General features: G+C 37.4%; 1 protein-coding gene across 1 annotated transcript in view; it reads right to left on the reverse strand.

Annotated features, from left to right (window-relative positions):
* LOC125227019 (glycogen phosphorylase) overlaps window positions 1–18164 on the reverse strand; it is a 30587-nt gene extending 12423 nt beyond the window's left edge. Inside the window, exons 1-4 of the mRNA XM_048131213.1 lie at window positions 17711–18164; window positions 16700–16931; window positions 10929–11113; window positions 569–680 (exon numbers count right to left, since the gene is read on the reverse strand). Coding sequence (XP_047987170.1) covers window positions 569–680; window positions 10929–11113; window positions 16700–16931; window positions 17711–17950 — 769 coding nt within the window. The 5' untranslated portion in view covers window positions 17951–18164. The remainder of the gene's footprint in view (window positions 1–568; window positions 681–10928; window positions 11114–16699; window positions 16932–17710) is intronic.

Below are 18164 nucleotides of genomic sequence, written 5' to 3' on the forward strand. Positions count from 1 at the left end.
TTTTGGTAATATTACCGGTAAGATTAGTATTTTACTGGTAATATTCCCAAATGGAAAAATACTGGTAACGAGTATTTTACCGACGACCCATCACTATGCTTAGTATACATATTATAGTATGTTTTTTATATGCGTAAGACGATTTGATATTATGAAGTTTGATACATGAATCACCAGAATTTTTTGAATTCGATAAGAAGGGTAAAAATGTCGAATACAATTAAGCCGTTCAGAATTAAATAATTGTTTTAGATAATATAATGTTGTATGGCACCGCAACCCCACCTGCTAGCAGTGGCTACTTACAGAACTTGAGGTTGAAGTCGATGGGGCTCTTGGCGGACCAGAGGAGCGTGTTCACCACGTTGTTGTTGTAGCCGGGGATGGGGTTGTAACTTGTACGGCACCGCAACCCCACCTGCTAGCAGTGGCTACTTACAGAACTTGAGGTTGAAGTCGATGGGGCTCTTGGCGGACCAGAGGCGGAGCGTGTTCACCACGTTGTTGTTGTAGCCGGGGATGGGGTTGTACGGCACCGCAACCCCACCTGATAGCAGTGGCTACTTACAGAACTTGAGGTTGAAGTCGATGGGGCTCTTGGCGGACCAGAGGCGGAGCGTGTTCACCACGTTGTTGTTGTAGCCGGGGATGGGGTTGTCATACGGCATCGCGAACACCACCTGTGATAAACCATAAAGTAAGTATGATAATATATCTTATCTGTGAACAAACGGAACGTTTAGGTGCCGATACAATTGAGCATTCACTGGTAAAATAAGATTTATCAATCATCGTTTTTAAATTTATTGCACTGCATTCACTCACTTCAGAAGTCTTCTAAAAATAATACCTATCTAATTTTCCCGATTTGGTTTATTTTGGCCGTTGGTACTACTATGTTTTCTGATCGATCCAACATTTTCTCTAATATCAACTTTAGGACTTAATGCTTACATAATAATTTATAACGTCGTGATTGTCAAGGCACAACTACTACTTAAACGTCTTATTTAGTTCTACATTGAAACATTCATGACCCAGTTACTTAACTGTGGAGGCATTCACCTAGATATTAATGAATAATATGAATTAATTGATAATTCGACGGGTCACTCACCAATGATAATAACCATCATTATAAATTTATTATCATTTAAACATGCGAATACGACCATCGGGTAAAATGTATCTTAACAATCTATCCAATGGAATCTACATTAATAAGATTTAATTTGTGTTCAGAATAAGTTTTATTATTAAGTATTTACATAAAGTAGTTGACATGTATACTTACTTATTAATCTTATTAAGTTGTGAAATAAATTTATACGGAGATTATCTACATTTTCTTGACATGTGCAAAGTACCTACAACCTACACTACCTACACGAAATAAATATATAACAGTCTATGCGAGGTGCCAACTTTTGGCAAATTGGTACAAACATTTTTTTTCTTAATTCGCAGAATTCTACCTTGATTTGCCTTCTAGACAATTGACACACAGGTACAATTAACCAATTGGAACCCTAGACCCCTGGTAGAACTATGTCACAGTGACGTTATAAATCAGACTAGCTTTTACCCGCGGCTTCGCCCGCGTAATAAAAGTATTCATTAAGATTTTCATTTGGATCCTTAGGTTTCTCTGTAGGTATATTTATCTGCGATTATTTCGATTGCACATAATACTTTTGCTTGCAATGATTGTAGAAATATTACACATCGACCACAGCGTAGGTAATTCTATATACGCTGGGGAAACCTTTATAAACATCCCACATAGCCCGTATTTAGACACTATGATCGGTGGGTAAAAAGTACTTTTTTCTATTATCCCTTAATTTTTTTTAAATTTTGCTTATACTTATCGCAAACGTAATCTTCAAGCAAGCAAACAACGATCGTCTTAGAGCACATTGATTGTAAGAGACCGCCGACCGATTATCCGTATCCCTCTAACGATACCCATATTATCCGTATCCGTATCGCTATCGCTATCCCTATCCCAATCCCAATCCCAATCCCTATCCCTATCCGTTATCAAGATGTTCAATGATTTCTTATCAAGTGCTAAAATATAAAGTTTCATGGTTTTATCTTTTAAAATTAAGAAATCCCATACAAACTTTCAACCTCTTTTTCAACCCCTTCATCCCTTTTTTTCGAAATAAAAAGTAGCCTATGTTCTGTCTCAGGGTCTAAAGATTGTCTGTTCCAAATTTCATCAAAATCGGTTGCGTGGTTTAAGCGGGAAAGCGTAACAGACAGACAGACAGACAGAGTTACTTTCGCATTTATAATATTAGTATGGATTGTAAGAAATCTTTTACTGCTTGTCATTTTGACATGGTTGTAGAGTGGCATAGGGTTCCAATTGCTGGACTGTACCAGTTTACCCTTCCCTATACAGGGTGATTCATGAGTCGTGAGCAGGAGTGAACAGGGTACTGGGGAGGGTCACGCTGAGCAACTTTCATAATGGGGCAACACTGAATTGTGATTATTTTTCTTAACTATGACTTAATTGATAGCTAATTATCAATTACGTTCTAATTATGACTTAATTGATGATTAACTATCAATTAAGTCATAGTTAAGAAAAAAAATATCACAATTTAGTGTTGCCCCATTATGAAAGTTGCTCAGTGTGACCCTCCCCAGTACCCTGTTCACTCCTGCTCACGACTCATGAATCAACCTGTATATAAGGTCCTAATTTATTAGATGCAGATATTTTTACAGCTGATAGTACTCGGTCTCTGGAGTATATTAAACCGTGAAACATTATAGCTTTTACGATGTTTTTTTGGAGAAAACGGAAAAACAAATTTGCTACGTAAAAACACCCTGTTTATGTGATTATTAAATGAAAACTCATTGAACAGATTCTAGTACCTCTTTTACGTACCACTTAACTGTAACTGGCCACTTCAATGACATGTGCAGTTTTCCCGCCGAACCTTTACGACATTTACAACAAACAATTGTTGACATGACAGACAGTGTTATTGTGACATGTGATAATGCACATGATGATTTTTTTTAGACGAAATTATAATTAATTTTTTTGTTAGGAAAATGAAATCAAAAAAGTTACATGAAAAGATTTTTTAATTTATATTTAAAGTTAATTATTTTAATGTAAAGTATCATGTGTTAAAATATCTGCAACTAATAAATTAGGACCTTATATAAGTACAAATCAAATGTTCCGTTAAAAATAATTTTATTTACCGATTTCATACAATTTTCACTACAGTACAGAAGTCGTCGTATTCAAGCGAACATATGCCTAAATCACTCTACACATCGTCCGATCTCTCTTCATCGTCCGATTTCTATTCAGTTTACGCCCACAATAGGGCTTCAAAACATAGCTGCGAATAGCGTGTAGGAATGTAAGTAATTTAAGTTTAAACTAAGAATACAATAACCACGTCATTACACAGATTGACATTATTACACAGATTGACTGAGCCTCACGGTAAGCTCAAGTAGGCTTGTGTTGCAGGTACTCAGACAACGATAAATATAATATACAAATACTTATATACATAGAAAACATTCATGACTCAGGAGCAAATATCTGTGCTCATCACACAAATAAATGCCCTTACCGGCATTCGAACCCGGGACGGCGGCTTAGCAGGCAGGGTCACTACGCGCTAGGCCAGACCGGTCGTCAAAAGTGTGTGACATTATCGATTATAATTAGACACTAAACATGTTTTATTTTTAACCATCTCAATGCCAGGAGTTAATTACTTTGAAATGACCTAGTGCTCTACTAGTAGTCAGTCTTTGCCTTGTTAAGTAATATGTACAAGTACATGCCTTAAGGCACTTATTGGAAAAGTATTTATAGTGGGTATTTTAATGGTCTAGTAGAGCGGCGAGAGGGTCTCGGAAAAAGTTGATGTGACTGGAGAGTATACTGCTGACAAGTGGTATCGTTGTGATCGGTAGACTTTACTGAGTACGAAATAATGACTTGTCGCATTCTCAGACTGTGGGGGGGTTAACTATGACGTCACAAAGATCGCGGTCCCGGGTTTCATTTTTTTGCCAATTTGTCTAGAACCCCTTATCCAATTTTGAAAAATGAGGTGTCAATTGAAAGCGTATAACATGCTGATTAAGATTTCTTATATGTGAAAAGTATAGTTTTGTTAGTTATTTTTTAATTAACAATAATGCAAAAAATACTTTTTTTTTTTCTCTTTTTTGATTTTTGTGACTCAAAAAGGCAATGAAAACGGCCACTTAGCTAAAAAATATGTTATATAAATCATTTAACTACATTATTAAGCTATCTGTTGCTTTTTAAATTTCTACGATCGGATAATAAATAAGCAAACTACAACCACATACCTGTAGGCGGGGAGTACCGCTTGACACGCGTTCCCATACATTCGGCGTCTATCAAATTACACCTCGCGCAAAATTCGTTTCAAGCAGATATACCTCTAATCTTATTCATCGTAACCTATCAATATTGGTATCATTTGAAAGGACAATTAAAGTACTTTAAGAAACAATGTCAATCATTTTCTTAAAATCAATAATTGCCAGTCTGCGGTGGTTACAAAGGAAAAAAGTGGGTATGCAATTTGACTGGTTTCCTAGGTTTGATACCTAGACGAGTTTAAAAGGGGAGGTAAAGGTGACATATGGGTTTTTCTCTGGCCTAAAAGCTACACAGAGGGTCAGGGAGAAAAAAACTAGGGTTTAAGTTTAGTTTTAAGTTATTTTTCCTTTATTTATTGATTTTATTGTGTTTAATTTTTTTGTAATTTTATCAAGGATACACGTTGGTTTCTTTTGCTAAAAGTTCCCTTTTTTATGAGAAATGTTATGAATTTTATGGCATTTTCCGATAGGGACTAAAATTAACTTTCAAATAAGGCCAAATAGTCATACTTTTACTTATATAATATTAAGGGTATGGCTGTGTATCAGTAGGCCACATAGTCATACTTTTACTTATATAATATTAAGGGTATGACTATGTATCAGTATGACTATGTGACCTTATTTGAAAGTTAATTTTAGTCTCTATCGGAAAATGCCATGAAATTTATAACATTTCTCATAAAAAAGGGAATTTTCAGCAAAAGAAACCAACGTGTATCCTTGATAAAATTACAAAAAAATTTAACACAATAAAATCAACAAATAAAAGAAAAAATAACTTAAAACTAAACTTAAACCCTAGTTTTTTTCTCCCCTGACCCTCTGTATAGCTTTTAGGCCAGAGAACAACCCATATGTCACCTTTACCTCCCCTTTTAAACTCGTCTAGGGTATCAAACCTAGGAAACCAGTCAAATTGCATACCCACTTTTTTCCTTTGTAACCACCGCAGACTGGCGATTATTGATTTTAAGAAAATGATTGAGATTGTTTCTTAAATAAAGTACTTTAATTGTACTTTCAAATGATATCAATATTGATAGGTTACGATGAATAAGATTAGAGGTATATCTGCTTGAAACGAATTTTGCGCGAGGTGTAATTTGATAGACGCCGAATGTATGGGAACGCGTGTCAAGCGGTACTCCCCGCCTACAGGTATGTGGTTGTAGTTTGCTTATTTATTATCCGATCGTAGAAATTTAAAAAGCAACAGATAGCTTAATAATGTAGTTAAATGATTTATATAACATATTTTTTAGCTAAGTGGCCGTTTTCATTGCCTTTTTGAGTCACAAAAATCAAAAAAGAGAGTAAAAAAAAAGTATTTTTTGCATTATTGTTAATTAAAAAATAACTAACACAACTATACTTTTCACATATAAGAAATCTTAATCAGCATGTTATACGCTTTCAATCGACACCTCATTTTTCAAAATTGGATAAGGGGTTCTAGACAAATTGGCAAAAAATTGAAACCCGGGACCGCGATCTTTGTGACGTCATAGTTAACCCCCCCACAGTCTGCCCATATAACCATAATCGGTCGCCGTTCCTACGCAAATCCTCCTATTTTGTGTACACACAGGTCTTCGGGTCTCAATGCTTAGTCGCAGTACGGTCGACGTTTAGTCGCGGCGACCCAAATGGGGACGATTGGTAACAGGCACAAATGGTCACAAAAGTGACAGAAGTGTGCACTACGCGTGCACACATTGTTACCGTTTGGCGACTACTTTCCCAAAATCATTCGTTCATTTCATTCTTTTCAAATGGCGACTGTCAGAGACGTCAAAGTAAAAAAGAAATAAAATAATTTGACATTAAAATGTAATGGCGTAAGAATTTGTTAAAGATAAATATTGTTTGCATTTGTAATATAATGTGGGCTAATTACCATGGCCAATTAAATTGCTCGAGTGATTTCATAAAATAAGTCTAAATTTATCAACGCGCCATCAATTTACCTCAGTTTAACCAGTAATAATATTATTGACTACTCGGTGTTTGCGTGTTATGTATATTGATTGGTGAAGTTTTAGTGCTCTGGTGCATATACTATACTGAAATAATAAAAATAATGCCTAGAAAACCAATAAAGTTGTTAAAATATGGATTAAGACGGTAATATTCCATGTAAAAAACAGTCGCCAAACGGTCACCAAACGGTCAACAAACGGTCGCAAAATGGTCGCAGCGTACACGCATGACCGAAAGCAGAATGGCTTCTTGTATTCATTTTTTTCAGGTATCCTCAAACTTTATAAACAATTAAATATGCCGTCGTACTCAGTTGCCCTCACTAAAGAAGATTAAAAAAAAATTGTAACGTGCGTACCGAGCTGCTGGGTTGTAAAGGATCGGGGATCATATTATTATGGTCTTCTATAGAGCAACTAGTATTTTGCGGCATTTCACAATTGACACTTGTTGAAGTAGTCGTCATTAATATTACTATCAACATTCATTTCAGCGATCTGTACTTCTTTTGTCAAGATTTTTGTATAGATAAGTGTCTACAAATTTGTAATGTTAAAGAGACATAAATAAAACGTAGTAGAGTAAATAATGTGTTTTTTTTTGTAACCCAAACAAAATACTTGTAGATACGAGTGCGGAAAAGAGGAAAATCGATACGAGTAGCAATAGATTAATACACGAACGAAGGGAGTGTTTTAAATCGACACGAGTTGTGAATGTCCTTTTCGCACGTGTATCGTACGACGATTTTCAGTACCTAAATCTAAGCTAAGAGTTTCGACCAGACAAGAAATGAATCATTGCTTGATTTGCTCGCACTACTGCGTTAAAAAAAGCAGCATCTGTACTGAAAAAAACTATCATTGCGCAACAGAAATTCTATTAATATCACAGTAAATACTCTATTTCATTTGATTCCTACTTTTATTGTGTAAAGCAACACTACACTTCATTTTTATCAATAAGAATTAAAAATTATATATTTAATACATTAAGTAACTATAAAGTGCTTATCTATTTGTATTATCATTCTGCACTTTTCTTAACTTTCCCACATTTCTATAAAATGTCGAAGAGTGCTTAAATGGTCGTCGTCGTTTATTATTATTTAATTCGCTCATATTTAAATGATTCAAAGCAACCAGTCCACAACTTCACAAGACAGTTTGAGAAACCTTCGTATTTCAGATTGTCATTTGCGGATACAGTGGTTTAGGAGCAGTTCGGTAATCAGACCTACACATGTGTGTACAAATTCTGTCAATGTCACTGTCAGAAACCGTTCTGACAGTGACAATGACAGCCACAAATTCGTCCACATGTTGTTACCGTTATGTGTGCAAACGTCGACTAATAAAGTGTCGTTAAAAGTCATTCTGACAGTGACATTGACAGCCACAAATTCGTACACATTTTGTTACCGTAACGAGTGCACACGACGACTACATTTTGTTATTGTATCAATACGGTCGCATTGTTTGCACGCCGTTACCACGCGTTATGTCACATTTGACAGTTAGTTACTGATTTGAAGATTTTGCGACTGAAATGGTTGTATGGGTGAGAATGCGACAAGTCATTATTTCGTACTCAGTAAAGTCTACCGATCACAACGATACCACTTGTCGGCAGTATACTCTCCAGTCACATCAACTTCAAAACTAAACGACTTTTTTCAATTCCGCCGCCTTACTAGTCTTACTAAACAAGGTTTCCTAAAATATCTGAAAAAAATATACTGCACGTCACGTCAATAGTTTAGTCTACTTCGAGCTTCAGGCCTTCAAGATGTCCGTTAAAATTGTTTCACGACATTTACGAGAATCCATAGTTCAATACCTAATAATCTTTATGATAACGTACCTAAATTATCTAATTATAAGAAAGATATTATTACGTACTTGAAGGCTTCCGTTTCGTGCATGACGTTTGCCGGCGGATTTCAGATGCAATTAAAAACTTATCGATTTTTATTGCGAATAATTGCCAAAAATGTCTAATTTTGTTTATAATTTACTGCGAAATTCGGTATTTATAGGTTAATTCCTGGACAATACATTGTTTAATTTAATAAAATTGCCACCTGCAGGCAGGCAAGTATGGTCGCGAGATAAATGAAAAAACATCTGGCCATCATTTACCGCGCGACCACAGTATAATAAAGAGTACTATCGTACAGTATGGCCACTCCCGCTCCCCGCTGAAAGTGCCTCCCATCCCCTCTCGGTTACCTCACAGTTACCGCCTGTCAAAAACGCGAACAGTCGACCTGTCATATTTCACTTATACGAGCATAGTACGCGTTCACCTACACGAGCTTATACTGTGTGCTAGGAACGCGCCTCTTTCATATATTTGATCGCCAGTGTCCGAGGTGTGGCGCGACTATGCTCGCCTACCAGATTGAGTTTGACAATTTTATTGTCGATTAAAATTAAACAGTTACCTTGGTGTGTACTGTGTACGATATTTCTTTAGCTAAATAGCTTCTATTGCAAACTTTAAGAACACATTCATTCAACCAATAAAAGTCATTCATTAGAATTCATAGAGTAATCCCTATTAAACATGTTTCATGAAAGCATTAAAGTCACCTTAACCCCGGAAGACGATATAATATTGACCTTATTTACATTCATTCATACGTAATTAAAGATCAATAATATCCGATATAAACAGTAACGCGACATTTCCTCTAATATAAGTAAGGCATAGATAACTTATCTCATTTCACTGACCACTGTCGCTTCACGACAGCGGCATCTTATCATCACTCAACCACGCTGAGGTCGATGGCTTCTCGTAAAAATAAGCGCATTACAAAACACGGAGAAACTAAAAAGCAAAAAATAATAAACCTTTGAATTCAGATTTCTTATCGGATTGCAATAATCTAAACATCCAAATTATAAACAAATCAATTATTTTTGTAGTCGGTACCAGACCTGTTCGTCGCCTTGTTATTTCCTGTTTGCTCCACCCAGGCTGGCCCCGACTCCAAAAATAATTGATTTGTTTATAATTTGGATGTTTAAATTATTGCAATCCGATAAGAAATCTGAATTCAAAGGTTTATTATTTTTTGCTTTTTAGTTTCTCCGTGTTTTGTAATGCGCTTATTTTTGAAGGCAGTTTTATTTTTTGTTAAAAAGTTTATTTATTTGTTGATTTTTAGTGATTCCTAGTGATATTATATGTATCGGTCCGAATATATGTACAGTAGTGAAAGAATTATCCTTTAACTCCTAACCATTGAGGAGTTGACCTTCCATCATCAGCTCAGCCACATAAAATTATTACCATCAGGCGTAAATACTGGTGTACTTTTGAAAAATACACTAAAAACATTACATGTGCCTATAACATTTGAAGAGTTCCCTCGATTTCTCCAAGATCCCATCATCAGACCCCGACTTGGTGTCAATGGGACCATCTCGGGGTTATACCCGTTCGATCAAAAAAAAAAATTTTGAAAATCGGTCCACGATTCTCGGAGATATCGAGTAACATACATACAAAAAAATAAAAAAATAAAACATTCAGTCGAATTGAGAACCTCCTCCTTTTTTGAAGTCGGTTAAAAATAGACGTTCCGCTTGTCTGTTTAGTGCGAAATTTCTTTAACGTTTGAAGGTCGGGACGTCCTCTAGAATGAGAAGTTTGCGTAGGATGCAATGTTCAGTAGTTTTTTTTATTAATATTATGGACTAGTTTTGGCTTAGAATTGTATTTTGTTAGTACTTGTAGTATTTTAAGTAACATTTGGACTGAGTACGTGGTCAAGGTTGATAACATTGAGGCAGGATTGTGCAGCCTTCCGTAGAAGTCGACGGGCAGCATGAACTCGTTGCGAGCCTTCTCCCACGGGTCGCCATGGCAACCAGTCGTCGACCTACCTGTGTGTCGACCCACTTCTTGCCCTGCGGGGTGTCGACGACGCGTCCGTAGAAGTCGACGGGCAGCATGAACTCGTTGCGAGCCTTCTCCCACGGGTTGCCATGGCGACCAGTCGTCGACCTACCTGTGTGTCGACCCACTTCTTGCCCTGCGGGATGTCGACGACCCGTCCGTAGAAGTTAACGGGGAGCATGAACTGTGGGCGCGCCTTCTCCCACGGGTTGCCATGGCGACCAGTCGTCGACCTACCTGTGTGTCGACCCACTTCTTGCCCTGCGGGGTGTCGACGACGCGTCCGTAGAAGTTGACGGGCAGCATGAACTCGTTGCGAGCCTTCTCCCACGGGTTCCCATGGCGACCAGTCGTCGACCTACCGTCGACCTACCTGTGTGTCGACCCACTTCTTGCCCTGCGGGATGTCGACGACCCGTCCGTAGAAGTTAACGGGGAGCATGAACTGTGGGCGCGCCTTCTCCCACGGGTTGCCATGGCGACCAGTCGTCGACCTACCTGTGTGTCGACCCACTTCTTGCCCTGCGGGGTGTCGACGACGCGTCCGTAGAAGTTGACGGGCAGCATGAACTCGTTGCGAGCCTTCTCCCACGGGTTCCCATGGCGACCAGTCGTCGACCTACCTGTGTGTCGACCCACTTCTTGCCCTGCGGGGTGTCGACGACCCGTCCGTAGAAGTTAACGGGCAGCATGTACTCTGGGCGAGCCTTCTCCCACGGGTTGCCGTAGCGGAGCCAGTCATCGGGCTCTTCTTGCTGCTCGCCGTTTTCGATCTTCTGAGCGAAGATACCGTACTCGTACCTTATACCTGTGGGATAATTTTACCGTAAATTACTTCTGTATACCTATAGTGTGAGGACTGTGGTGAACACCCAACAACGGAGCGTTTGGTCAAGCGGTTAGTCATTTTTAGTGGCATGTTTTCGTATGCTTCATTACCTACGTTGGTAGATGTTTTTGTTGCTACCACAGAACTAAATCAAGATAGAAGGAAAATGCTCGGCGATTAACAGCGAAACCGAGCGTGTAACGTTTTGTGTCGAGCCTATGACGTCACGAGTGTACTTTAGTGATGGGAACGTTGTCGCCGCGTAACCCATTCGATCGATTGTGGAGGTTGCGTGCGGGATGCCCGCCGAAGTTAAAAATATCGGATGTTCATCTTCGTTGTGAAATGAAGTAAGTATATACCTGTATTCGTGTGATGACAAACAATTCACTAGTAGGTATATAATTTGCCTAAGGCCAGGAACAAAGATTTTAGTAGTATTAATAATAGTTAATATTTCGTAATATTTTTAAGGAAATCGACCATGTACTCACAGCATTATCCTCATGTTATTTGTTACAACTTTTAGTAATATATAAATATAATTAACCATTAACACATTTTTAGAGTTATTTTTATTCATAATAAATATAGAGCGTATTATGTTTGTAGTTGTTTTTCTGCCGACCACAAATTCAACGTTAATACCGTAACTGTAACCTATTTTAAAGTAAAATTTTCTTTTCACTCGTACTTTATATGTATAGTTTCATAACAATATAAAAACATAATTATAATTTCCACTGCTTCGCAAAATCGATTTAAATCGAATAAGGAAATCGCAGCATACATGACAATATAGTTCCGTGGTGCACCACTATTCTTAAGTTCGACGTGAGTTCGACGGACAAAATAACAAATCTACCTTCACTTTGTCTCGACAGTTTGAATAGCCTATTTTTATATCGCTTGTCTTAAACGCACGCCAAGTCGGACTCGTCAAATTAAAGCCGCAATGGAAAACTAGTTTGACGGCCGTACGTCAGCTAATGTTTTGATGATAAAAATAGGAAAATCGTGTTTTTTATTTAATAAAAAATATTTTAGGACAAATGGTACTTACTTACCGATGATAGGAAACACTTTGTTTAACACCCTTGCTTTTATTGGTGGTGTTTGAACAGTTAATTATCGAATACCGACCCATTTTGTATTTTTCACTGTATGTCACTCGCGGGCAGCGGTCGGGAGCAGACTGACTTGCGCGGCGAACAATGTTGCTCGCTATTTAACTTTTTCGCACGCGAAGTAGATACACTTTTTCCTTCTATCTTGATTTAGTTCTGTGGTTGCTACATATATTTGTACATAGAATACATAGATGCTATTTGCCTAATCATTAAAAGAAATAAATAATTAGTAGTGTCCGGCCGAAATAATCTAACGAAACTACCTACAGTAAAACCTAATTTTCGGTTTCGATACAACTTTTGTTAATAAGGCCAACGTTTTCAACTTCATGGCGTCCATCTTAAAGTGGTAGTTTGTTCTATAACGGGGAATATCTAATAAAAATATAAATAATTCAGTATAATTGAAAACTTTATTTATCAGTATTTTCTGTCGTAAGTAAGTATATAGCTGGACGCAAAACTAAAGTAAGTACCTATTCCATCATTTCTCACTGAAACCTTGGGGAGTGGGGGTCAAACTAGGATCAGATGAGAAGTAAATGATTATCCATAGTGTCCACCAACTCGTTATCACTTTACGTCTCTGCAGCACGCAGGTGCGTAGTCAAGAAGTCACATTAAAGTTACACGATAGTAACATGGAAGACTCACAAATTGTCATTACTCGAGATACAAGTATCACGCGTGTTAAGAACGCGTAAAGATCTGATAACTTACATACTTTAAAAAACATACCGATAAAGTATAAAGAATTGTGCCTATCGCCTTGCGATAAAAATGGTGTGCATGTGCATCAATTGTGTTTTTTGCCATAATTATATCCATTTATGTGATTAAATGTTATTTATACATGACGATCACGATTAAGATTACTTCAATTGCTGCATATAAAAAATATTTATCAGTATGTCTACCATTATACTATATATGATCGTTCGTATTTTAAAAATAGTTAAACATTAGGTATGTCATGCCTAGGGTAAACTTGCCTCATTCGGTGACACGCCTAATTCGGTGAAACAACCAAAAATCGTCTTTCGGAATAGTGCCTCAAAGCTTGTATCACCGAATTAGGCGTGTCACCGAATGAGGCGAGTTTATATACCCTATATACAGATTCGCAATACGTGTACGTTGCGTAGGTACTAGGTACGGAATTACAGAACGAGTTACTGGATTTGTATTTGTTTAATGTTTTATGCTCTTCAGTATTTTGTTCGTGTTCGTGAAAAATTTTGTGTTTCACTCGGTGGCAAAGTTTGTTTAACCTTCGTGGCTTGAAACCCTCGCAACGTTCAAGATTCCACTGTTTGAACTGGATTCGGGTATCAATATTGGCACGTGCGGTTAAACAACTTTGCCCCCTTGTAAAACAAAAACAAATAACTATTATCGTGTTCGACTTTTGAGTGACTTTAAAAATGTGAACAAAACGCGAAAGTGTTACAAATAAATAATTCGTTATATTAGTTGCAACTGTAAACAAGGAATCGAAAGGATGCATTAGCGTGACTGCGACATCGCACTTCTACAGATGTTCAGGCTCAGTTTGGCGAAACACTATTAAATTGGCGGCGCGCCAACGGCCGTTATCAACCGCCTCAATTAGTTTATATGAATGTTGACTATTTTACTATTGTACGGTCGAGGAAATTGATTCCTTAGCAATTTGCGGTTCAAGTACATTTGCTTGACACATACTAATATAATGCTAAGAGATGTCAAATGTAAAGTGAACCGCTAACTGCTACTGAATCAATTTTCTCGGCCGTGCGTGCACCCACCAATTCCGTGCCTACATCATGTTTTAGTAAACATTTCGATGTCGTATTTTTATCTTTATGCAGATGTTTCCTATGACTAACAATTTGATAATCAAGATTTGAAATCTTTAAGTCTATTCAAGTAATTATTAGAGACAATGTAAATTAGTTACAAAAAAAATTATGCATACAAGAAAAAAAAATAATGTAGCGTTTTGCCAATATTTTTAGACAAATATCTGCAAAATACTTCATGATATGATATATATTGCAATATAACATTTTATAAAATTTATTTTGCTTTAGTTTTAGTGCAAATAAAGGTCAGTAAGACGAATAGTTACTTTGGTAAACAAAAAAAAATCTATAAATAGAGAAGCCAAGAGTCTAGTAGATTGGTTAAGGTAAAATAGTTTACGCTAAAAGTTTTAGGTTGAAAGTGCTATCTATTCGATCTTACTTTCTTTGATATCCGTTTATCTTAAAAAATTGTCTAAACTAACTTTGCATCGATTTGACTATTACTAATGAAGAAATAAAATACAGTAAAATTTTGAAGTTTAGTAAATTAGAAAAATAAAACAGAATTAGTTACATTTTACTTTTTCCTTTTTGAGGGTCCTGGTTCTGCATCTTGATGGCACAACTCCTGTAGTGATAGAAAGTCCACTTGAGTTGTATTTGACCACCAATTGCTGTGGAATAAACTACGGGAACGGAAAGCGCCCACGCCAATTATTAAGGTACTACTACTGAAGAAGTGGTATTCCCAGCAGAAAAACGTAGTAAGATGGAAGTCAACTCTGTCCACAGCCAGCGGGCTAAACTGTGGCGTGAGACAAGGAGGCAGTATGTCTCCGGCTCTCTACAGCGTGTACAATTGTACATGGATGGGCTGTCGCAGGCTTTGACCAGTACCGAGGTTGGCTGCTCCATCAATGGGCAAATGATAAATCACATCGCATATGCAGACGATATGGTCCTACTAGCACCATCTGTGGGAGCACTCATCATGCGTAAGTTACTTGCAGAATGCGAGAGATACGCCAGCCAGCATAACATGAGATAAAATCCGGACAAGTCTGAATTTATGCTCATGGAGGCAGCACATATGCCCACACATGTACCACCTCTTTTGCTTGATGGAGTTCAATTTCGGAGAGTACACGAAGTCAAATATCTTGGCCACATCTTGTTGTCCAGTTTAAAAGACCAGGAGGACATAGAAAGGCAGAGGCGAGCCACCGCAGTTAGGGCAAACATCATGTTGGCTAGAAGATTCGCCAAATGTAGTGACAGCGTAAAAAGACAGCTGTTCCTCAGTGTTTGTACAAGCGTGTATACTGTCGAGTTATAGTCCGACTACACCTGCGCGGCGGTGAGAGACCTGCGCGTGCAATACAACACGTACTATGTACTGATATTTCGTTAAACGGAGAATACTATGATTCGGGCACGTCCACGACAACGCTCGTGAGATTGCATCGATGTTATTGACCCTCAGTGATATGCTTTAAAAACCAGTCCGTACAAGAACAATTTCGGAACAATCTGATTCAATTAATGAGGGTTTTCTACTCGTAATTTTTTTTTTCCGCCAAGCGGCGATACTGAAGTCTTTCTGACCGTAAACTTAACTTACTAAATAAATGTTGATATGATATACGCAAATATGTGTCTGAGTAATACTTGAACAGCCCCCAAATAATAATAATTCGTTCTCCGCTACGCCTCCTGTAAATATATGTAAACTATCCCATTTGGCCATTACCATCCACCGATTATTTCTGATCCAGTTATACTAGACTAATCCTATTTTTTTAAATAACTGGCACTCTTTTGGTCTTAAATGAAAGCTAGTGAAATATTCTTCATTTTTATTTTACAATTTATGAAATAGCCTGAGTTGTTTTGCTGATATCTGTCTCAAAATATTAGCAAAACGAATATTTTCATAGAAAGGTGAAAAATGCTCTTTTTTTGACGCTTCATATCTCAAAAAATATTTGACAGACATTGATAAAAAAGATGTCAAACTGTTTGGAATTCAATGCGCTTTCAACATTACACAGCAACTTTTGACCAAAAATGCATGGTTTTTAAAAAAAACGGCAAAAACCAAAAAAAGTCAGATTTTTTTACTTTTTTTTTAAATTGCGAAGTTAGCACACCATTTTTTTGCTTGCAAAATATAGTCCTACATTCCCCCAAGGACCCCAAATAACATACCAAAAATGCAGCTTTACATCACACTTTGTTTTTTTATTTCTCTTTTTGACCAGTGTAAATAGGAAATAATGCAATAAGCAAAACTTATTTACAATTGTATATCGTAATTGTACATCGTAAATATCGTAATCTAATCTGCTTTGATTTAAAACTATCATGCTTACTGAACAGTGAACACCACACCATAACCGAAATCATCATCATCATATTGACCGTTTATCACCCCATGCTGAGCATAGCCCTCTCGTCTAATTCTCCACTTGTCCCAGTACTGAGCTAGTCACATCCTATGAAAACATGCAAGACCCTAACCATTAAACCCAATAAACTGAAACACTTTTCATTAGAAGTTCGATTTTTTAGAAACTCCAGAGACATTTTGAGTAATTCCAAACAAACTCAAAACTCAATAAAACAAAATTTAAAAATATTTGACTTACCATAGCCATAAGCAGCCAAGCCAAGTGTAGCCATGGAGTCCAAGAAGCAGGCAGCCAGCCTGCCCAGGCCTCCATTACCGAGGCCAGCGTCTTCCTCCAGCTCTTCCAACTCTTCAATGTCCAGGCCGAGCTGGTACAGGGCCTCGTCCACGGTGCCTTGGATGCCCAGGTTGATCATGGTGTTTTGGAGTGAGCGGCCCATGTAGTACTCCAGCGAGAGGTAGTATACACGCTGTAGGGGATTTTAGGGTTGTAGTTAAGAATATCACGGTAAACAAAATAGAGCAATGGTAGTGTTTCAATGTGTATAAAGAAAATTATTTGATTAAATATTTTTGAGTTGTGTAAAGAAGTACAGTTGTATACTACATTGGTGGCAAACAAACATATGCATAGCCTGATAGTAACCAATACTGCTTACATACTTATTATACACATGTAGCCTATACATTACAGATATGTAGTGTCAAGCTACTAAGTTTCCTAAAAATTACAGTAGCAGAATCTCATTTCAATTGTTTTAGAAGATGTTTAAAATCCAACACACGAAGAAAGATTTAGTTTAAAATTTGATTGTGAACAACACTTACAGGAGTTGCAAGTAGCCATAGTTTAGATATAGGTTCTTAAAGCATTGATTTGTTTCTTAAAATTATAATGAACTAGCATTCATATTCAAGACCAACTTTAAGTGAACTCAAACTATATTAATAAATATTTGATTTAGAAAAGTGTATTTTATCTTATCATAGTAATCAATTTACATGAAGACACAACTGTAGCAGGTGCTAGTTTAATTTTAATCAAATTTCTTTTATATAAAATGAAAAACTCTTTTTATTATTAACTATCCCCTGAAAAATACTTTATTACAAAAACCCTACACATACAAGTGACTATTCTATATGTGTAATTGTCAATTGACTAAATTGTGGGTAGCTTTTACATCAATTTTGTCTACCTTGGACAGTAAGCAAAACATCATGACTTAGCAGATATCAATAAAATTACCTTGGGGTCCTTCTCATAGTAATACTGCTGCGTGCGGATCCAACGGGAGACGAGGTGGTCCCGCACGGTGTGCGCCAGCGCGAAGTAGTAGTCCCTCGGCGTCGCCACATTGCGGTCTTTCACCAGGGTGTAGTGGACATGACGGTTGAAAGCCTTCTTCACCTCCGTCACATTCTCCACTGCCACGATCCCCCTCACGGAGATCTGCTTACGCTTATCGTGATCCGACTGTACGCTCATCTTGAATATTTAATTTCAAATCGTGCGGCCGAGACGGTCTCTTGACTGAGCGCGACTGAACTGGCCCGCGGTATCGGTCACCTTGAGAAGGTCAAACCGAGTATTGGAGTTGGAGATGTTATGTATTGGCTACCCGGCTTTTGACGTCTGTCTGGTGACACTAATAATTAGAACTTAGTACAGTCACAAATGGTGACTGAAACCAGTTTTCATT

This window comes from Leguminivora glycinivorella, chromosome 1, assembly GCF_023078275.1.
Source record: "Leguminivora glycinivorella isolate SPB_JAAS2020 chromosome 1, LegGlyc_1.1, whole genome shotgun sequence".
NCBI classification, from domain to species: Eukaryota; Metazoa; Arthropoda; class Insecta; order Lepidoptera; family Tortricidae; genus Leguminivora; species Leguminivora glycinivorella.